The sequence below is a fragment of the Anopheles merus genome, chromosome 2L, assembly GCF_017562075.2.
Source record: "Anopheles merus strain MAF chromosome 2L, AmerM5.1, whole genome shotgun sequence".
NCBI lineage: Eukaryota > Metazoa > Arthropoda > Insecta > Diptera > Culicidae > Anopheles > Anopheles merus.
This window is the reverse complement of record NC_054083.1, coordinates 23,199,130-23,222,408: the sequence shown is the minus strand read 5'-3', so window position 1 is coordinate 23,222,408 and position 23,279 is coordinate 23,199,130. Positions and strand designations below refer to the sequence as shown.

General features: G+C 48.5%; 2 protein-coding genes across 7 annotated transcripts; both read right to left on the bottom strand.

Moving 5' to 3' along the window:
* Window positions 1–1,088: 1,088 nt before the first annotated feature.
* LOC121594462 lies at window positions 1,089–4,941 on the bottom strand. The gene is made up of 2 exons (XM_041917726.1): window positions 4,026–4,941; window positions 1,089–3,905 (listed from the first exon to the last, which is right to left on the bottom strand). Exons 1-2 carry the CDS (start codon window positions 4,827–4,829, stop codon window positions 1,626–1,628), a joined length of 3,084 nt encoding a protein of 1,027 aa, XP_041773660.1. The 5' UTR covers window positions 4,830–4,941; the 3' UTR covers window positions 1,089–1,625.
* Window positions 4,942–6,733: 1,792 nt separating this feature from the next.
* Window positions 6,734–23,053, bottom strand: LOC121592818. 6 transcript variants are annotated; one of them, XM_041914630.1, is made up of 7 exons: window positions 22,854–23,052; window positions 14,969–15,440; window positions 14,510–14,787; window positions 11,282–11,448; window positions 11,141–11,203; window positions 8,765–11,071; window positions 6,734–8,665 (listed from the first exon to the last, which is right to left on the bottom strand). In XM_041914630.1, the coding sequence occupies exons 2-7, from the start codon at window positions 15,364–15,366 to the stop codon at window positions 8,237–8,239; spliced, it is 3,642 nt and encodes a 1,213-aa protein (XP_041770564.1). In that variant the 5' UTR covers window positions 15,367–15,440; window positions 22,854–23,052; the 3' UTR covers window positions 6,734–8,236. The 6 variants fall into 6 exon arrangements, with proteins under 6 accessions (XP_041770564.1, XP_041770561.1, XP_041770562.1 ...); XM_041914627.1 differs by having other exon boundaries at window positions 6,734–11,071; window positions 22,854–23,053; XM_041914628.1 differs by lacking the exon at window positions 22,854–23,052 and adding an exon at window positions 22,672–22,693 and having other exon boundaries at window positions 6,734–11,071.
* Window positions 23,054–23,279: the final 226 nt, after the last annotated feature.

Sequence of the window (23,279 nt, the reverse complement as noted above, 5' to 3'; positions counted from 1 at the left end):
TCGGCCTGTTCTTTCATAGATGACAATTTACAAAAGGAATATTAAACACGTGTTGCGGTGTTGAGTATTTAATTTAATACTAAGCTTAGGAACAATAGGCAAACACACTAGTGATGGGCGGGTCGACCCGAACCTACCGAGTCGGAGCCATCCGTAAGCAATCCGGAGTCGTTCGAGTCGACCCGAAAGGTACAAGTAGGTACAGTAAGTGCAACGATTCGGGTAGTTGCGAGAAAGCATAAGCGACTCCGACCCGTTGGTGCAGCGAGTTCGGGTCGGGTCGATCCAATGTGGTTTTATTACTCGACCCGAACTCGCTGCACCAACGGGTCGGAGTCGCTTATGCTTTCTCGCAACTACTCATCATTCGGGTCCACCTGAACCCGTTGCACCCGCGGGTCGGATTTGTTTCCGACTCCGACCTTGCGACAGTATGACGGTCTTACTGACAACGAGACTTGGATGCTGTTTCTCTAGCACTTGTAGATGCATTCAACCAAAATACTGTTGTGCAAATCGACGATCTTCCCAGTACGACCATCTTAGTGATGTTTAGTGATGGGTTAGAAGTCGACAAAAATCCGAAGTCGACTCCGATCTGCTTGCGACAATTACATAACCAATTCGGAAAGTTAGATCCGCCCAGCATTATCCGGAGTCGTTTGGAATCATCCGGAATCGCCCGGAGTTATCCGGATTCGGTGTCGTCTGGAGTCGGCCTTCGAAACAAAGACCTGTATACGAAGTGCACTAGCAAAGTAAGAGACAAAAAACACAATGTAATGCAATGCCTGCTTACAAGCACATTGCACCTGTTGAATCCAATGGCTCCTGTTGACTCCAATCGACTCCAATTCCGGTCAACTCCGATCGATTCTGAACGACTTCGAAAGACTTTGATTCTGATCGACTCCGGCCGACTCCGGACGACTCCAACTCCAAACGACTCCGGGCGAGTCCAGACGACTCCGAACGACTCCGAACGACTCCGGACGACTCCGGATGACACCGAACGACTCCAGCCGACTCCGGACAACTCCAAATTCGGACGAAACTAGTGGTTCGAATTTTGCCTTGATGTATTATGGTAAAATGTCAGTAAATCCTTAGAAACAAAAAAAAGAAGGCAACTATGAAGAAAGCTTAAGTAAGCTTGCCAAAGTGCTAAGATCAACCATTTATTTTATTGTAGCACCTTTAATGTTTAAAATGATATCCGATCAGTTTGTTTCTAGTATAATGTGCGATATTGTTATTTGTTGTATATCTTTTACAGGGTTTCTCGCTTTGTTTTAAGGCTATGGGACACTTTCCTGAATCTTTCGTATGCTGATGTACACACGTACGTATCAACAATTTGTTAAACCGCATGTCCAGGTCTAGCTGTAAATGTTCGGGAAACGTGCCACAAATTTAGCATAGGGTCCTGGTGAGTTCAGGCATTATCATCGAAACCCTGTGTTACCAATCCCTGTGTTGGCCACCTAATTTCAAGAGAGCCCGATCGTGCTTGCCTTATGTGTTTTGTGTGAAATAAAAACAGTTTTTTGTTTAAAAACGACATGACTTCTACAACGAACTTGAGTCAAACTCAAAGTCGCTCTATCACAAGTTATGCCGCGTCATTACTCAGTATTTGCCGAAAACGGAAAATAGCGATCAAACAATAATGCCAGGGATGGAGCAAGAGCACAGTATGCTTTTATTTTGTGGCCTATGGAATAGTATGCAGCCGAATACTGCGCTACATCCGGTGTGAAGCAAAAATAACCCTTAATCTCTCCACCGGATCGCATCATCGCATGTGTCTGGGTAAGATCATCAGCAAGCACACATGCTAGGAGCTGCTGTTGCTCCTCCACCCATTGATACATATTCTCTAGTGAGGGTAAGCGAAGCTCGATCGATTCGTTTTGCTTGCTTTCAAATAACCGAATCTGCAGCCTGTTAAACACCAAGGCATTGACTGTCTTTTTCACGTCCCCACTGTCGGAGAGCATGTTGTAGGAGAGCGAATCGTGCGCCAGCAGGTTCCGATAGTTTCTGCCCTGTATCAACGGTATGCCCTGTTTGATGCGCTGAAAGCTGGTGCCAAAGTATCCAACCGCGGTCAGTATTGCACACAGCTCTAGCTGCAGCTGCTCGAGCGTAGCATTCATGTCTTCCTGTACGATGATATTCCGTCGCACCGGATCCACCTGTCGAAAGTCTGGCCGGGCCAGAATCGTTTGCAGTTTGCGGTGGCGCTCGTCGTACATTGCCTGCAGCTGTTGCTCGTCCCGCTGGCGCAGCCTTTGTGCATCCGTTTCATTCCATGGTAAGCGTCGCTGTTTACAGAATGACCTCAGCACGCTCCACTTTTTGTCCAGCAAGAATATGTTCTCGTAGTACGGAGCTAGCAGCTCAGTTAGCTGTTCAACACCCTCGACATCGTCGACTTCTTCACTTATGTTAAGATCTTCGATCAGTTGGCTTGTATGGTTTTTATAAGATGTTTTCGCCTCTCTAGTAGCATCAACAATCCGCGCAAGCTCATTACACACAAGTTCGGTATCGATACCTGATAGTCGAACAACCATCCCGGGGACGCGCAATATGCTCGAGCCATTGCCGTTCCATCTGTTGCCAATGCTTTCCAGCACCGCATTCGGCCGGTACGCATTAATCTTCGAGTGCAGCAGCCTCCGTATTGTTGGTAGATCGTTGCACGAAATGCACTTTTGGTGCAAGCTCTCGTAATCGAGCACTTTTTCGGCTGCTAGCATCGCCTTCACCTCATCCACAATACCACACTGGACTTGGAATTGGTCCTCTAGCTGTGAGAACTCAACCGTATTACCAACAGGATTTTCACTCAGTTCCGCCAACAGCCCCTTTGCTTTGGCAAAATACTGCGTAACCTGCCCGAAAACTGTCTGTATCGGGGTAGAAAACACATCCTGCTTGCTAGTATAGATCAGTAGCGATCGTAACGCATCTAGCGAACCGCACCGCATCAACATCCCGTAGAAGCTGCGCCGCACCTCTGCCATCTGCACGACAAAGAGCAGATTCATTACCATCCTTATGACGACTGTCTGTTGGGGAAGAGAGCTATACACTCGCCGTTCCAAATTTGCGTCAATCAGCAACTGTGAGAGGGAAAATGGTCGCGCATAGCTGTTGCGCAAGGAAATGACGATGTCTGCGAACCGGCGCGTAATCATGCATCCCATGGCCTGCTTCAGCCGACCGTTTGGCATGTTCGGGGTACTTTTGGTGTTTTTCAGCATCTCACCCAGCGTCATGACGGTGCGCTTTAAGCAGTCCTGAAACGTTTCCACGTTGGCTGGTTGCACTCTGGACACGTGTGAGAAGACGATGTAGATTTTGTGTAGTGAGTACAGTTGCCTCAACTGGCCGTAACATTTAATCAGCTTGCGCCTGGTGCGTCGATCTTTCCCTCGCATCAAATGCTCTAAATCGAACGATTCGCTTGCTACGATTGTAGCAGCAATTCTGCCCACTGGGTTCCGTTTCAATTCTGCCAATATACGATCGGCAACGTTTTGCGGCTGCTTGATGCACTTCAACCTGCCCTCGAATTGTTCAATGAGCCATTGTTTCTGCCTTTGTTGAAGTGCTTTTAGCTCGTGTGACTTTGAATTTGCCCATTCGTAATCTTCCTTCCTTATTCTTTTTATCATTTCTATTATGAGCGTGTCAGGATTTTGGTTGCAACTTCCGATTGCGATCCTTTTCGCTTCATACTGTTGGTATATGGTCACTTTACATGATATCTTCATTTTCTCCATCAACTCCTCGATCAACGATTCTTTTTTGTGGACTATCGTACTTTGGCATTCGCCAATTATCTCCCTTAACTTCTGCTCCGTCTGCTCGAGAAAGCGTTTTACCTTCACCAACTGAAATGCAATCATACGGACAAATTCCATCACGATGCGTTTGTTGACGCTGAATCGGTAAATGACAAAGTTAGGTGGATTTACCAGAGTGTTCCAAAACACGGCCAAACAAAATATTACCTCACGCAGCCTCAGATGTTCGAGGAATTTTCTTTGATGGTTTTGGTTTAGGTAGTGCAGAAAGTACAGGTGGTTATGTATCACCAGCAATCGATGCAACAACCGGTTATCAATATCGTTACACGACGCATTATCGTACCTCTTCCCAATCACGGACCAGCAGTCGATCACAACCCCAGCTTGAGCCTTCCATTCGTCAACCGTTTTACCGCGACCGCCCGTCCAATTGCCCGAGAAATGCCGAAACTCATAGTCAGCTAGTATGCCGAGGACAAAAAGTTCCAAATCCACCGCTAAAATGAACAGTTTTACTCTTAGCTTCGTTAGTGCGCAGGTAAGGCATTCGAACAGCCGACCCTCGTCGTACTGCTTGAGCGAAAGAAACGCTTTAAACAGTGGTAAGGAGTTGTGCTTCAGCATCCTATAGCAGGCGGTGGAGTCGTCGGCTCCTTCGATGACGATTTCGATCATCCGCTCGAGATAGCCGACAGCAGCAGTGCGTTCGGTTTGCGCATGTGCCCCCACTAAGCCGGCCAGCACTGTACGACCCTTGCTATCAACCGTCTCACTATCACACAAGCCACTCTTCAGCAGACAGCGCACCAATCCGAGATGACTCATGTCGCCGGTCCGCGCGCAGTGCAGCAGTGGGGAAATGCCGTACACAGATTCGAACAACAGCATGGTTTTGATGGACGATCGTTCCAGGGTACGGGCCAATGTCTGCTCATCTTTACCGGCGATCGATTCGAAGATTTCGCCAATGCACAATATATCGCCCTGTTTTGTTTCACTGCCGGACATTGAATGCACCACACACACACACCGTTTGTTGAATGGGTTTCTCTTGACTGGCTGTTTGTTGTGGAGATTGTCCGTGGCGATGAGACTGCTTCGTGAATGCTCCCCAAATATAAGCTGGTCCACAGCACGCATACGCGCGGACGCTTTTGCGAATGTGCAAAACTCTCTTTCTATCTCTCAATCGTTCTGCGAAATCAAACTGAGAGACTTATCGCTATAAACCAGGGGTCGGCTAAGTCCAGCCTGTGGACTAATTGAACTGAATATACTCATTTAATCCTTGATTGTAGAGTACAGAAGTATGAAATGAATGAATGAAATGCAGCAAGCGAATCCATACTAACGGGAAGTACTTGAATCGAAAACAGTAAAACGCTAAGAAGAAGAGTATGTTCATTTTGGTGAATAACTTTTGCATTTATAATGCAGAAATTTATGGCAAATGGCTAAGCTATAGAACGAGAAAAAAGCACTCCTTACATTTGATTGTGAACAGAATGTTTAATTTCAGTACAAAAATGTAGTAACTTTTAATTGATTTACTGTTATTATTTTATTCAAAAATAAATTAAATTAAAAAAAACTATTTTTCTCAACTGGTACATGTACACAGTGATTTCTTGCTAGTGCATAGTAACACTGTTAGCGGCAAAACTGTAAACTTTTGTAATACAATATGCTAATATGCCCTAATGCGACCAAAATCTTAGTTAAAAACGCAAACAGTCTAATGAATGTTTTCAAACATATTTCCTGAGTACTTTTCACGTTAAATTCTAGTTGATTTAGCATCCCGAAGACTCACTTCAACCAAGACCAAAAGATGAGATTTCAAGCTTAGAATTAGGCCAAATGGCTCAAAGTCTCTACAAACAAACAAACAAACAAAGACCAAACGAATGGTTTACACTAGTGATTGGTAAAGTTGGCAAAAATCCGGAGTTGACTCCGATCCGGCTCCGATAAATTCGGAATCGACTCCGGAAGGTAGGTCCGCGCTGCAATATCCGGAGTCGTTCGGAATCGTCCGAAATGGCCCGGAGTCGTCTGGAGTCGTCTGGAGTCGCCCGTAGTCGTTCAGAATCGTCCGGAGTCGACACGAGTCATCCAGAATCGGCTGCAAACGGAGTTATCTGGAGTCGGCCGAGGTCGGCTTGTATAGGATGTGCACGCGCAAAGTGTAAGACAAAAAACACAACGAAAGGAAATGTCTGATCACAAGCACATTATACCACACGGCTCCTGTTGACTCCGACCAACTCCGATTCCGAACGACTCCGGACGACTCTGGACGACTCCGAACAACTCCGAACGACTCCGGACGACTCGGACTCCGGACGACTCTGGACGACTCCGGACGACTCCGGACGACTCCGGACGACTCCGAACGACTCCGGATGACTACGACTCCAGGATCACGGATCAAGTGGTTCCATTTTGCCGGAGTCGGAATCGGAAAAAATGAAAATCTTGGTCAAAGTTTCATCAACTTTATGGCGACTGGATGATTTAGGAAAACCAATATTTATTATTGTAAAAAAATGCCCCATATGCGCTCCCATACGTAGGACTGACTTTCCTGCTATGGTGAATACATAAATTACTGAAAGTCAAGCCTACTAGAATGGAGGGCATACAGTGACGTGATCGTGTACAGTGACCCATGACCGACATCGGTTGTTGTGCCAAAAAGAAGAACAAGATTACCATTTTTTCTTTATACGTTAGTGTAATGGTGGTGTTAATAAAATAGAAGAATAAGAGAAACATTATCGGAAAACTTTACTTAAAAAACTTGCCGACCCCTGCTGCACAGTGCTAGCGATGAATGAGTGTGCGTGTGCACGCAAACATCAACATGAAACACGTTTTTCTTCTTTCTTCGCAATATGGCTGTCTTCGTATCATTTTTATTATTATTATTATTATTAACCACATTTGCGCGGATTTCTCGGTCTCGGTTTCGGTTTGTGTTTGTGTCATTGTATTTCTTTTCTAACAAATGAATACATAATATTTATTTCGCGTTTTGCTTTGTTCGTGCGATTGTTCGCTTCTGGTGCACCACCTACACACATACACACATTTTACACGTATTTTTGTCTGTTGCTTGCTGCTCTTTGCAGTGAAGAGTCGATTGGCAAACGTTAGAATATTACCTTGCTACAGAACTAGAAACCATCGGAAGTGACACTTTCGGGTGCGAACTCAATCCCACCGGCGAAATTTATCGTACACCTAGTAGCAAATAGTCTCCATACGGTCCAGTAGTCGCAGTAGTAGTGGTAGTAGTAGTAGTAGTGCGGATTCGTTTGTACATGGCAACATATTTGTTGTGTGTGTGGCTCCCTCTGATGGAAACGCGCTAAACTATTAAACTATTATTTGAGCGATTTGTTCTTTTTTTCTTCTATTACCATTCTTTCCCACACTGACCGATCGACTTTAGTATATTTGTGTGTGTGCATTTTGTTCCACTAACGCCACTAAGGATAACTTAACTACACTGTTTTAAGGTTCTACGGGAAGGGGAACACACGATCATTGCGGGAGATACGGAAGGGGAGTCCACCAACCCCGCGTGAAGTGTAAAGACAGAGTATAAACGAAATTTCTACAAACAGTAAATTGCATAAAGCTTTGCCTAGTTAACAGCAATGTCAGCATCGGGATGCTGCTAAGTGTGTATGTAACGGTTTCCTGTCTACTAATGAGTGAGGGGCGTACATCTATTTACACTAAATATTAATACCTGCCACGCACACCAGGGACGCGTGACGTAGGGGTATGAACGAAATATTTGGGGTATTTTGAATATTTGTAGTCTAATTTGCTAGTTTGGTGGCTCTAAACGAGACGAGAACGTATTAAAGCTGCTGCAAACAACAAAACAAAAACACTGATGACCGTGGGAGATCATGTACGCGGACGATCACATCCTCTGCCCTAATTTTGTCTTTATGTGCCAATAAAAAAAAGTTCCTAACAACTCCTAACTGGGGATGGGATTAACGACTATTAACAGGCTGGACTTTGGAGGAAAGAACCCCTACGTTGCCTAGATCTGAGGGACGCGATCGTTCCGGATGGATAGGTTGTCAAGTAGATGCATGCTGCTGGAGGGCGTACACTTGGCCTTTAAAGTTGCTAACAGAAATCAACAATTCCTTGAAGCAGCTTGGCCTCTGTTGGGCTTGTTGAGCTGAATGCTTGAATCGCACCGAATCTTGGAATAGCCACTGTCTGTCATAGCCGCATAAAGAATCCTACTCTGAAACAAGCTTCGTCATTCATGAACTTCCCTGGACCTTGGGAAGCTTCCACGGAGTACGGACCGCAGAGGACCACATCTACACGAGCTGCAGGATAGCCGGGCCGGTGAGCGATGCTCACACGTACACTTCGTCTCACAACCGCCGATCACTGGCCGCCCGTCTCCGCTCACCCTCGCTCGACGGATGATCCTCATTGTCCTCGTTGCTGCTAATGCTGTCGTTCACGTCCACCGGTGCCGTCCGGCGACTGCCCGTCACCGTCACCGCGATCGTGCCCTCTCCGTTGGAGGAAGAACCGTCCGACGAGCCGATACCACCGCCCCCGCTATGGTACGCGCCATGGGTCCGTCCCTCCGGATACAGCAACCCCACGTCGCTGCCGCTCAGGTTCTGGATGATCGAGCTGATGTTCGTGCCCAGGCTCTGCCGCTTAATTGGCGTGATGTTGAGATTCTTGGGCGATTTCGGCTTCGTCGAATGGCTGCTGGTCGTTGTCGTCGCCGTCGCCGTCGTCGCCGCCGACGCCGACGTCCCCGCACCAAACGGTCCCGGCGGCAGGTCCTGGCAGAGCGAAGTGGATGAGCGACCACCGTCCGGCGGCGGTTCGAAGGGTGTTAGCGTTAGTGGTGTCGACTTAAACCTATGCAATTCCTTCATTACCTCGTACTGCGAGTCGGGCGCCAGGAAGATGTCGTGCAGGTTTTTCGTCGACCGCCGGTGCGCCTCCTGGCTCTGCTCGTTCGACGAGTACGGGTAGGAGGCGATAAAGTTGCCATCGGTCGCTGAGGTTTGCTGCGGTTGCTGTTGCTGCTGGTGCGATTTCCCACCAGCCGGACCACCACCGATCGATGGGAAGTTTGTACTGGGTGTGGCAGGGGACAGATCGGTGTAGTCCGTTCGCTCGCCCGAATCCATCGAGCACATGCTCTGGCGGGAGTGGTCCTTCGGCAGCAGGGACGACCGCGGCATGACGGGAGGCTTCTCACCCAGCCCACCGCCATGCACCGCCGATTGGGGGAACGGTTGCCGGCTCCGCACCGATGCCTCGCGCTTCCCAAACCGCTGAGCGATGTACTCGTCCGCTTGGTCTTGCTGCTGCTGCTGTTTCTCCTTTTTGCGTCTTTGGTTGGCATCTTCGTAGTAGTTGTCGTTCTTGACCGACATGTTGCAGCAGCTGCTCACGTCCGCAAAGTACACCTCGGACTCGGTCGGCTCGAGCAGCTTACCGCCGGCCGCCTCGGCCTCGAGCGTTTCCACCGTCTGGAAGGCGCCGTTCTCGATGCCGCCTGCGTTGGGGAGTTTTGGGCGCCGGTTGCGCGGTGGATGGGAGACGTGCGGGGCAACGTGCACTAGCCCATGCGATGGGGAGCCCCGTGCCGGCTCATCCACACCTGCTCCTCCTCCGGTGGCAGGAGGTAGGTTCGGTTCGTTGTACTCGTTCTCGGACGTTTCGAGCGAACCGGGACCACCGTTTGCACCGAACACGTTTTGTACATTCACCCGGCCACCACCGCCCCCACTACCCGTCGACTGACTGTTGCTGTTGTTGGCTGGTCCGATACTCTTGGCGCCCGCCTCTACCCGTTTTTTCGCCTTGCGTGCGGGCAGTGTGTTGGAAAACCGATCCCGCCCTGGACCGTCACTATCGGAGGGTGTGTTTTCGTACGCTTCCTTCGACTGTGGTTTGCAGTAGCTGGTCGTCGTCTGCTGTTGCAGCCGTTTGCTGCCACCGAGATTGCTCCCACTGGAAGAGGCTCCTCCGGTACCGCCGCCACCACCTCCACCCCGGCCATAATTGGAAGGAAGTGGCTGTTGGCTCTGCCCATTCAGTGCCGCTGGTCCTCCACCGACGTACTGCTGCGGGATGCCGTGCACGTCCACGCCCATCACCGCGTGCTGATGGCACTCCAGCATGGCAATCCCTGGTCCGGCGGCACCCGGCTGCATAAGCGGTGAACCTGCCATGCCACCACCACCACTGGTCGGATCTAGCAGCGGCGGGCCACACTGCGCCGGATGGATGTACTGATAGCGACCACGCCGGGCCGGACTGTTCGGGTCGCTGTACGGTGGCGGTGGACCCCAAATCCCGTACTGCTGATCGATCACGTTGTACCGCGGCTGTCCCGGATCACCGAGCAGGGTACCGCCGGCCGGTAGCATCGGTCCCGTCACTCCCGCCCGGTTCGAAAACCCGTACTGCGAGTCGGGACTGTGCGGGGACAACCGTTGCGCGGTATCGTTCCGCTGCCAGGGCATGCGGGGCCAGCTCCAGCCCGGCATACGCCGTCCGCTCGACGCATTCAATCGACCCCCGACGCCCGGTTCCTCCCCGCCCGGATTGGGCGAGTAAAAGTTGCCCGCCTGACCCGGCGTCCAGAAGCGACCGTCCCCTTCCCACGGGTAGGCCGACGGTGGCAGTACGCTCCGATGCGCATGGCACTGCTCACAGCACCGACAATTGCCCGCCCGTCCTGCACCTCCTCCAAGCCCCGGACCAGCACCGCCACCGACCCCACCAAGCATGGCCGGACCGGCCGGTAGCACCGACCCGGGAGGACCACCCGGTTGGCCCGAGTACAGCGAGCGACATCGCAACTCCAGCTGCTCCCAGTACATCTTTTTCCGCTCATGGCTCAGCAGCTGGTACACGAGCATGCAGCTAAACACGGCCACCAACACACCCGCCACCGACAGGCCAAAGACGGCCCGCAAGCAGGAGTACAGTGCCCCATGCACGACGCCACAGTCGGAGGTCGAGTCGAACACGAACCGGACACTATCGTCCACGCCCGACTCCGTCTGCTTGTCGGCCGTCACCGAGTAGCAGGTGCAGGTGCGCGTCTTTTGCGTGTACTCGCACTCGCGCAACACCTGCAGCCGGCTCATGTGCAGGACGGTCGTGGTGACCGTCACCAGGGCGCAGGTTAGAGCCGACGCTAGCCCACACGCACCAGACAGTTTTATCTGCAGGGGGAAAAAAAGCATTCAATTAGACATGGGAACTTCCAGTGTATGAAGAGCTAACTTCCTTACCAAGTAGCTGTACCGGTTGCGACGTCTCGCCAAACTCATAATGCAGATACCCGTCAGCATGAGCTACAGAGAAAGAACGGGAAGATGAAAAATTAGGTCAGAATTCATTCATACTCCAACAAGACTGCAAGAATGACTCACCAGCGTAGCAGGGACGAACGTTGGCACCGTTTCGAAGTAGCCGACCGTGCTGGTGTACGATCGCAGCAGGAAGTAGATGCCGAGAAAGAGCACCCCGAGCAGGCTGGAGATGCCGCCACATATCAGACACCAGATGACGTACTTCCGCACGCCGGACGATGAGGAAGCTGTTGAGGATAAGGGAACAAACAAAACAGGAAACTCAGTCAGTACGGATGACGTATGTCACTCAGCGGGGTGCACTGGAAGTAGAAACTTTGGGCTGGAGGACAGTGTTGGAATATTAACCCGCTGTGGCTGATGGTGGACGCGGTGGTTCTACCGGTGGTGGGGCCCACGTGCACGTCGGCACACTGTACTGGACGACCTGCATGAACGGATATCCGTGCATGGTTGTGGCAGGTGGTGGGCAACACTTGTGGAAACTTTCCGACGTACGACAACTAATCCTGAACTAGGCTCCACCACTAACTAACACTTAGGTACTAACACATCGTTCGATGCCAGGACACTCTTTCACGATTCGCAACTACGCTTACGAAGCAAATACTATACTACACTAAACTATCGACTACTATTGTTGCTGGCTGTTGTACTATCGGTTTTAACTATGGCGGAATCTTCCAAAGAGAACCTTCTTCCTGTCGTCTACAATCCGCATACTGTTTATTGTACTTTGTACTAGTTTGTTTTGGACACACGTTGTGTTGTATTATACAATCATGCCTGCTCTTTCCTGCCTATGCACACATCTATTGCTGCAAAACACACAGCTCCACATGGTAGCCAGCAGGAGGGTTTCCGCGCGCACCTCCACAATCTACTGTTGAGCGGTCTTAACACAACCATAGGACTGGTTTTGGGACTTTGGTTTCAGTGTCTCGCTCCCTTATAGCAGTAGGACACGGTACCACCCACCCACATTGCCTCTTATCAACACATTCTAGTTGTAGGGCCTGGTCGAGCCCCAGCACGGTCGCGCACACACACAGGTTAGGGGTGTTGTCACTGTTTTCATCGAACAGCTTGCAAAACTTCACCAAACACCTTTCTCCTACGATGGCACTAGCGATTCTAGTGCGAATAAAAACTGTTTACTTCCTTTCCGCGCACAGACCACCCCCATTCGCGTAGGACACGGGAACACACACACACACCCAGTCGGTTCACCAAACTTTTGACAGGCGAAATGAGTTTGCTGACTTGTCGTCGTCGTCCTTGCTTAGTTTGGTCGACCCGTGGCCCGCGTCCGCACGGTTCGTCATGCTTGGTTTTGATGCTGTGGCATTTCTGCAAAACAGTTTCGCCACCACCAATGCATACCAATGCATATGCCACACCAAGGTGAGAAAGAGAGAGAGAGAGAGAGGGTGCGATTGTTTTGTGTGGACGGAGGTGGAAGGATGGTGTGGTTGGCTTGTGTGCGCAGGATCCGCCCGTCACGTGCCGCGCAATGGTCCTGGGCGAAACAGTGGAGCGAAACAAGTGGGACGATGCCGGTGATGCGACTCGATGAGGGTTAAAAGGATTCAAAGTGACGGTTGTGCAGCTCATGCTTGTTTAACGAATGGATGGGAATGAATAATAGCGTTTCAAAAAAGTTCGTCTCATTTGACGGTTTCAAATGACGTAAAATTCTGAGAGCCGTGGAGTTCAAGAAATTCCAACAAATCAGGGGAATCGAGAGCTGCTCCAGGGGTGTTGATTCCTTGGACCTCTTCCTATTAATTCCTTGTATTTGAATTAGTTCCTTCACTATTGGCCTTGGTTATATGTCATTTAATGGCACATTCATTGCTCCCTTATTTGAATAGGAGCTTGGTAGGCTTTGCAGTGACCTTATCGAAGCTAAAGGGAACCTTGAATTTTCTTCGCGTAGCCCTGTAGCCGAGCCAAAATTAAATAATTTAAAACAGAAGCCACTGCATGATAGGTCCTACTAAATATAGTAATGAGTATATATAGTACAGGGTTTATCTGGGTTTCTCATAGTTGTGGGACACTCTCTTGATTATATCTTATTGGAAGTGAACGGACTTGAAAGGAATTGGACTTTATGGCACCCTTTGTTAGACAGATTCCTTGGGAATTCCAATTGCATATGCTCAATAAGGATGCTAGAGTTCAATTCCTATGTCTTAAAGTTCGTTTCCCGAGTCAACGAAGTGTCCCACAACTATGATAACTCCGGGAAATTCCTGTAAGCGCCTATGGCAAAGGTTTGTTGCGGACAACTTTGTTGTTTGTAACATTTAAGGATTGAACATCTTTTATTTTATGACAGAGGTTAAAGACTCAAGCGCTTCGCTAAATTACCTAACCTTGAGACTTATCTTATCCGTTTTTCAGAATTCGACTATGTAGCATGTTATGGATTTGATAGCTAGCACAACTTTCTTGTCGAATAAAATTCTGTCTAATCTTCTTCTTTTCCTCGTTTTATTTTTCTTCTTCTTATATTTCTTCTTTTTGGCTTAACGACCTACGTGGTCATGCCGGTCTATACACAGGCTTTTGAGAGTTCTTAAGAGTGCCACGCTGACAAATTGTCAGTCACTTGCTACATAGGGACGGTCCAAACGAGGCTTGAACCTACGACGGGCCTGTTGTTAAGTCGTTCAAAATAACTACTGGAGCACTGGACCACCTTATGCATTGTTAGGCACCCTGATGTATATGAAATGAGTAGTCGAAAACCCCCATTGTTCTTTTGCTATATCTTTCTACAGCCTATACGGCTACATTCTGCTCGAATAAAGAAGTACAAGCAACTGTTGATTCCAGATGTTCCTTGTTAGGTTAGCCTTTGGTCACATAAATTACCAATACCTTACTTTTATGGAGCGGAAAGGTAAAATGCAAAACCACGACCCTGCAAATCCATCTAAACCCCAAAGCCCAAGTTGTCCCAATGTTCAAAGTTCACGATCAAGTCCCAGGTGTGCCCCGGGGGTTTCAGTTCCGCTCACCTTCGATTTCAATTTGAAGCCATCGCAACCCAACTTCGATTCGTTCCATTTCAGCAGCCTGGAAATATCAATTCCCTGCGACCCGTAGTGCGAGGTTGGTACACAAAGTCAAGCTTCCCCGCCCTTCCTCCAATAACGCTGCCCCAACACGGGGTAAAATTGGTTCAAATTATCTTACTTCCTACGGACAGCAGTGCCGAGTCATCGCGACCGAGCGAGAGCCGGTAGCCAAAAGAGGGGTCCCGACTTCTTTGCTTACCCGTTTCAAGCCGCTGGGCGGTGGTGCGAGCGCGGGGTGCCGGTCGGGGAGGTAGCGGTGGCCCCCGATCATCCTCGGAGATCTCCTCTTCCAGCTTGCTAGTCTCGAGACCGGGCGTACCGTCGCTGTACACCTCGATGTGATGGCTGTGGGGGCCCGCACCACCAGCGTGCCCATGATGGTGATGATGATGGTGATGATGATGGTTGTGATTGTTCCCATACTTCCGCTCGTCGCCGAAGCGAACCGGTGAGTTCAGTCTTGAGCCATTGTGGGCACTACAGAGAGCAAGGAGAGACAGTGAGGCAATTTCAGATAGGGGTCGAGCAAGTTGTGGAAGGGCAGGTTGTATTTAATCATCAGGAAGGGGAAAGTTTAGTAGCGTGAACGTGGGGGGAAGGGGAGGGGGGGAAAGAAAACAGAAATCAATCAAACAACATCGGCGTCCGTGGGACTTACAGTGAAATCTTCTTCGTGTCAAGATTAACATCCAAAACGCTGGGCGTATTCTCGTCGCAGGAACCACCAGCACTCGAGTTGCCGCCACCCGGACCCAGCCGGGTCGGTTGTTTGGTATTATCACAGGAACTGGAGCTCGATGGCATGTAGTGATGGTGGTGTTGCTGCTGCTGCTGCTGCTGCTGCTGCTGATGGGCGTGAGGATGATGATGAACCACCGAGGGATGATGGTGCTGCAGTACCGCTACACTGTTGTCACTGGTGTAATCGAGATCGGCCTCGGCGGTGATGATGTTGTACGCCGGATCATGATGCAAATGATAACGATGCGGTTGACCCTGTGACGATGGATGCAGCGCGTCACTGCTGTTGTTTGGCTGTTGCTGCTGTATCGTCATCGTGTCCGATCGTTGCTTGACCGTTGCCTTTCACGGTGCATCGGGACCCGAGCACCCTTCACCTCAAAAGAGAGCTGGAATGCAATGGAGAGAGAGAGAGAGAGAGAGAGAGAGAGAGAGAGAGAGAGAGAGAGAGAGAGAGAGAGAGAGACATTAACATTAAAACTCTTGAATTAAACTCACGAAACAGATCGTAAGCAGCCAGCGCATTGCGCAACGCGCAGTGAAACCAATATGACTTGTAACCTTTTTTTGCTCTCTTTTGAGTTTGACCCATTTGCTAGTGAGCGCGCGCGTGCACTCTGGCGGCAGTACCCGGCGGGTAGGTCATTTGATGGTAAAGGGTGCACTGAATCGTTACACCAACCAGTGCTGTGCAACGTTGTCGATTTTGGGTAATATTTACAGTTTTGCGATCTTTTCCAACATCCTAATGCAATTCGATCGTTCCGTTGCGTTGAATTTGATGTTTGTTCTTGTGAGAACTTCACTTCAGACTTTTTAAACTCAAACTGCCGAACAATGAAACACCTTCAAAGCGATTTTCTCAAGTACACACGTTTCTTTTCGTAAGAATAACTTTTCGGCACCTCCTTTATTGCTCTGCGGCATGTTTACTGCAACCTTCTACTGGAAGGAACTTAAAGAATCTGCTAATTGAGGGACACAAAACGGACGTCTACCTGTACCTGCTGGAAAAAAAGATCCTTGTTTTAGCACCATTTTCCACAGGTAGCTGTTATAGCGAGAGGTCCCTTCATGTGGGGTTTGGGTTCATTACTGTCCCTTACACGTAACCCGGAACGTGAAGGTTCGTCCCTTGTAAGGTTGGCTGATAGTTTATTGTGTACTGCGTCCCATATGAAACCCTTGTAGAACAATATATCTTACACTTAGGCGAAAATGGCCGATAGAAGATCGCACTGTACGAAGCGTGAGACCGTGGTAGGCGTCTTGACAGGCTCGAACGCCGTCATTCATCTTGTCGACGAGCCACCAATACGCGAACCCTCTGTGTTGGCGTTAAAGGCCTCAAGAGGAGTGGAGTGGTTTTATTGACGGGTTGTTACACATTTTCCTCGGTGCCGCAATCCTCCCCGGGGCCGTAAACGTTATTAAGCTATTTTACGGCAGAAATCGATCGGACGTCGATCGGTTGCGCATCTCTTAAGCAGTTAAGCACCCATGTGGTTGTCCTGCTGGTGGTGCAGGGACAGGTAATTATATACATAGGGATAGGGCGAGGAGAGTGCCCTTGCAAGGGCATAGTCTTTGATGCCACTGGGTCGTGTGAAGCGGGGGGAGGGGGGGGTGGGAGGAGGCAAATTGATGTTCGACGCAGGTTCGATTCTGCCTGAACGATGAAAATTACCATCATCCGGCTCAATGGGACCGACGCGACTTAAAATCGTCGATCCGGATGAAACGTTAACCGTTGTGTTGATGATGGTGAAGATCGCTGACGAGCCGATGATCGCCGGACAACCTGTGCGAACATTGTTTTTCCAGTGTTGGGGAGTTTTGGAAAGCTTGCGACAGCGACAAATAGTTGAAACAGTGACTGTGGGCCTATGGAGCAAGTTGCAGACCAATTTGATCAGTAAAACGATTCTCCGAGATAGTGACTGAAGTCTTTCACCCATTCTACTAATTCTTTATTCAATAAGTTGTGTTTTTATTCCCATATTCGAATGGATTTTGATGCTCTTGATGAAAAATACATAGTTGTTCGCCTGTCATCTTCCAAAAACTCTCCCCAATTGGCCATTGTTATGCGACGGTATGCACACGGTACTTGCTGCCCGTCTTGTCAAGTACGGTCGCCCCTCTTGTGTCTTGAGCTCTATTCTGCGGGTTAAACGCATCAAGAAAAAACACACAATATTGTATGACACATTACCGCTGCTGGTTGAATTATTAGAGTAATGCTTCCTGTCGTTCTTGTTTTTTTTTTACAACCACTCTCCTTCCTGTTTCTGTAACACTTTTTGCTGATCCATCAAAAAACGCAAACCCCTTTGCAAATTAGCAGCTGTTGTTATCGGCTTCGGTTATTCCGCTCGGAATGCCGCCCGTCAGATGTCGGATTGTGCCCCCAAAATGACAGGCGAGATAAGCACCTTCGGTAGCGTTTAAACATACAGCTCCCGTCGCTTGTTATGCCTGTCGCCAACGTTTTGCACAGGAGAGCAAAAAATAGACTACAAGCTGCTAAACCCGTGCGACCCTATCGGCGACAAATAAATTAACTAGGCTCGCCTCGCAGGAAACATAATCATAACGGGCGAACACAGGTTTGCGGGCGAGAGTTATGCTTGCAATGCACGAGCTGTTCTGGCAGCGATCGCGGTGCCAGGGATGAGCAACTTTTTGTGGCTCGGATTCGATTTTAGTAGCTCAAGCAAATATTGTAATATTTTTTTACACTTTGTTAACTAAATTTATGTGTTTTTCCTTCTCTTAAAACTTCCACAAATTTCCAATATATCTTTCCCCGCCTTGCTTGAGCTACCCATCCCTGACCTCTGCTCAAGAGTGATCACCCTCACGAAGGCCAACGAACGCCTTACAGCGCGCGACTGCACGCGTAATGTTTGTTGTGGTAATTTAGCAAAACCGGCTTCCACCGGCACTGCCATCCCATCCATCAAAAACCCGGCAGCGACCCCATCTCTTTCCAATTCTGGAACATCGGGAGCAACTTCATCTGCCTGCAACTGGCAACACGGTGGTGCAACTTGTCCGGGACGCTTGTCGTCATGTTTGAAACATACAACAAGACCGGGAACAAGAGTGGAAGGAAACGATAAAAAAAGATACAGCGAGTACGTAAGAACAAGAACAGAGTCTCCCCCCCCCCTTTTAGCCATTATTTCGCAACGACTGTAGCGGTGGGACCTTCTGACATTGGGTACTCTAGGCCTAACCAGCTTATGCAACCGGGTTTTTACTTTAAATTGTAATAAAAAAACTGCATCATTTCTCATTCATTCATGATGTGCTTTGCAAACAAATTGCACCAAATACTCAAACCTTAACGTAATCTCAACTCGACTACGATCGTCTCAGGCACCAGATCTAATATAAGGAGGCAGAATATATATGTATGACTGTGTGGCTGTGCGATTTACTCCACTGCACAAATGAACTCCCTTTCTTGCACCTTGCTGCATCCCACGACGATCACCGTACGACGATCGCACACGCACACTCGCCCGGTAGCAGTTGGAATTATTTTCATATTTAAATGTGACGTTCCTGCACGTTCCACTGCGTGCGGCTGCGTGCTGGTATGGCCGGTGCTAGAGCCGCAGCACCAGACGGGAATAAAACCGGCATGCATCAAACCCGGGCCAGCACTAGACGACACCTTCTACACCGGGACCGCTCTCGTTCTGCTCATTATCTCGACAGACAAACTGCGCCACGGCAAGTGATTATGAGGATCGCGCTGGCCGATGATAATTGTGCTCCCAGCTACTTTCGTTGCGTAAGACTGCAGAGAGTTGTGATAAGTATGGTGGTGGAGGCAAAGAAAAAATGAACCAACTGTCCACATTTGCAACACTTTTCACAGTAGTTCTTGCAGTCCTAAAATGGAGGTGCGATGGATACACGCACAACAATGTGGCGTTGGGTGATTAATTTGAGAGAAAGGGGATGAGAGCAAAAACAGCTGCACTAATTCCAGCCCACCGCCTCCCGGTTCCGGTTTGTAGTTGAGTAGAGAAAAAAAACTCCCCATCCATCCACAATGCCACTTTTGTGGTCATTAAATGCAGTTCCAGTCCTCTCCTCATCACAGGTCCCCTAAATAATCCCCGTGATGGCAGTTTTTTGCCAACAAGCGCAAACAATTCTACTGCAAACAAAGCAACAGCAACAAAAAGGCGAATGCATCGAAACAGTTTGTGGCTTTCGTTCGTTTTTCACCACCACCGACATAATGCAATCTGACCAGCTGCACCAGAGTTGATCTGTAAGGGGTACGGAAAATGCACATGAAAAAAAATGCACGAAGCAAAGAAAGAATAAGAATTTTCTTATGCAATTGAAGAACGTTGGGACTCTCTGGCACGCAACAGGCGACGTACCACGACGCCGTTCTTCTCCGTGTCCCGCGTGTCCCTCACGTTTCACACTTAATGATCATCATTATAGGCAACATAACTGACGCATCATATCTTCATATCTTCACATCTTTACCGGCCGGCCACCGCCTACTGCCGTCCAGCACGCCCTTTATCCATAATTGCAATCAAGTAGCCCCTAATTTGTGGTTTTATACGGACCGTTAAGGGAGAGAGAGAGTGCAGATAGGGCGCTGCCATAGTTATCAAAGATGCAAACAGGCAAACAAGTGTGTTTTTTGTGCTGCAGGTTTTTCTGTGATTGCAAGAAATGCACCAAGCTCGATCGATAGTGTGGTTAATTTTCCGACTCATTTAAGTGTGTGATAAAGCGTACACAGCGTGACCAGACGCTGTCCTGTCTGCTTTTCCTGGTTGTGAGTTATTTTAAAAATCGAGACCCATATTCCCATTACCAACCAGAGGGACCGAGATACGGGCAGCTGGTTTACTTGCTATAAGTGGGCTCTGTTTTTCGAGATTTCCACATTTTTGTTATCCTACTCAAATGTGGTGCCGCAGTTAAAGGCAGTTTAATGTCAAACGGGGCTAATGCTGTGTTGAAAAGGCATAACCCCTTTCTTATCGTAGGCACATTAACGGTATCCAGAGCAAATGGATGGAAATCACAAACTCTCAATCACTGCCAACCACAGATGTCGTCGTACTCGTGGTTCGGGCTTGAAATCTATACAGTGACAGGATCGTTAGTAAGGCTTTTAACGCGGGTTGTATCTGTTGTAATGAAGCCATCTGTATTGCTATCAGCAGCTAGAACAAGATTATTTATACATTATTCTCATAAGTAGTACCCTTGCTAACGCCATCTGGAGTACTTCAACTGCTTGAGAAACGATTACAGGCGAGTTTTATATTCTGGAGATCCTTTTATGAGAAGTTGCTTTAAACTACTTCTGCCCTCTTGAAACATTCTCAGATAGAGGGTCGATTAGAGTTGGATAGTACTGCGTTTAAAGCATTACATTCACATTCTAGCTGCTTCTACTTCAACAAGAACTTTGAAATTGAAAGAAAAAATTGGATGTATTCAAATGTAAAAAGGAAACCAAAGTGACAGCTATTGTATTAAAGCATACTCCAGACACAAGTCATTCTTCACAAGGGCGGAAATTCAGCTTGCCAAAACTGATTACAATAAATGAACACCCAACGAAGGGAAAAAAACCAGTCCCACTGTCCCAGCTTGGTTTCCCACGTAGCAGAAGTTGCTCAAATTGTCCCTTCCACGAACTGGCCCAACACCATGTCGACGATCCCGTCAGGTCATCATCACGGGTGTCCTTCCGGAGTGTACGTGATCGTCACAATAATAATGGTTTGGTCACATGTTGCACTGGCACACACACACACACTGTAACATATCAAGAGACAATCAATGGGAAGAAAGGATCACCAACCAACAAAAAAAAAGAGTCCAAGCAACCCATGATGCTGCAGAACCGAAAGTACCTGAAGATGACACCCGGGGCCCCTAAAGGCAATAAATAACTGCACATTCACATTGGGGTTCGCTGGGACAAGATTCTCCGAACACACACACAAAGCATGTGCAGTTAACCAATCAAAAATACACACACACACACACACACTCACAAACCAAAGAAAGCAGCAACTACAAAAAAACTGGAATTCCACCCAGGAACATGCTCCCAATGCACATGCGGATCGATCGCGTCCGGGTCATCATCCTTACACGCTGCAGCCAACGTATTTTATGTTCCACACTTTCGTCAACTTTTTTGGATGTGGGGAAAGCTGGGGGGGGAGAGTGGATTGCAATCGATGATGCCGGTGCGTTTGCTTTCACCAAAAAAAAAAATTGGAAACACACACACGCACAATCATGCACAATGAGTCGAGAGGGACCTGTTGTTCAGGGCACGGCCTGCGCTTTGTGCTTGCTTGATCGGGGTCTTTTTTGTGGGGGACCATAGCGCTTGCTGCGATCACCCAGAGCCAGAAGACGCCGGATTCATGGGTTTTGATGACACTTTTTTTGGTAGTTTTATGATTACACCACGTCCACATAACAACGATTGCACTGTTTGCTTTGGAAATTATTGTCCATAATCACAACGGTACATCACTGGAGCTTACCTTGAGCATTGCTTTACACTTTACCCAGTCACCCAAGGCATCGAACAACGATTACATCAGAAAATCACTGTTTGCAAGATGCCCGAAACCTAAAAGGAAGATAGTTAAAGGGATGCGTTCGGAACGTAAACATTTTCTTCGATCGCTTTGTGCAGGTAGTCGTCAGTAGATGGAATGAAGATGCTGTCCAAAAACCCATGTGTGTGTGGGTATGGCCCACAGTACATATTGTTGATTTTTCTTCCTCATCCCTTTTCGGCTAGAAGTTTGCTGGTTGCCCCAGTGATTGAGTGTTTTCTAGCCGACATTCCTTACGTCCCCGACGGTTGAAGGAGGTACAATAGAGTGCGGAGCGGGAGTAGTAGGAAGCAAAGATGGAAAAGCATCTCAGGCCGCTTGGCAAACTTCTGTTCTGTTGTCCGAGCCAATCCCAGGGTGAACTCTCGACATAATGTCGGTGTATGTGTGTATGTGTGTGTCGCACAGGAAGATCGGGAAGCCATACGAGCGTGTGAACGGTTCAAGAATCGTTTCGTTTTAACATTCTACGACTTTCACTGAAATGGGCAGTAAAGGAAGGGCCCCGGGTGGAGATGAAAAACTGGTCCAGTTAATAGTCGATGCCCGTGCTGGTAACGGTACCGGTACCCCTGGCCCGGTGTCAACTATTAGTTTATGGACATGGACATCGCACAATCCTTCTTCTCGCGCTTAATTAGCTGATTTAATTAAGAATCTAGAACAATAACACTTGGAATGCGGACGGCCGGAATGATTCGTTTGGTAATAAAACTCGGAGGTGTCTGTCGTTTTCAATGTAGCACATTATCAAATGAATGTGCAGCACTGAATTAAACAACACGACACGTACACACACGCACAAGCTTACAGGCACTCTAGTGGCCAGCTGCACTTTCCGTACTCGAGACAGTCCCCCTTGAGGAGTCGCCCCCAGTACGTACACCCCACGCAATGTAGCCTTTAAAACGAAACGTTTTGCACAGATGTTGCTAAACTTCTGCGCGTTGGGATGTTGGCGGATTTTTCAAGCATTCACCTTCACAAAACATCAAACAAAAATGCACTCACTCACAATTCTACACAGCACACAAAGCCACAGCACATCGTCATCGTCAACGTTCGAGAGTCACACACACGCACGGATACAGTAAAACCAGAAGGGGGAAAACAAGTAACCAAGGCAACACAGGATCTCCGTTTGGGTAATTTAATTCTAACCTCTTTTACTGCTATTGCTGCTGCTGCTGCTGCTGCTGACTGTTCGGTTTGTCTGGTGTACTGGCTGCAACAACATCAAACGGACGCAACGAACGCACACACTCCCGGAGAAAACTAGCCCGATCGGAGCACGCGTAAAGGTACAACTGAAAACTGGTTTTTCGAATAAAACACCATCCCGAAACAGCGCCATTCCTTCGATCGCCATCGCTCTCCCGTTTGATTGGCGTTTTGCTCACTCTCTCGCGCTCTCTCTCCCTTCTCACTCTTACTTGCTTACCGTTCGGCGCGGACTCTTTCTCTCAGACTGATTGTTTCCTCGCACCGTGCGGGTGTTCCCGCCAACACTAACACGAACAGGCTGCCATTCTCCCCCTTTCAAGCATGGTTGTTGAGAAAATGGTGCGGGAGAGAGAGAGACAGAAA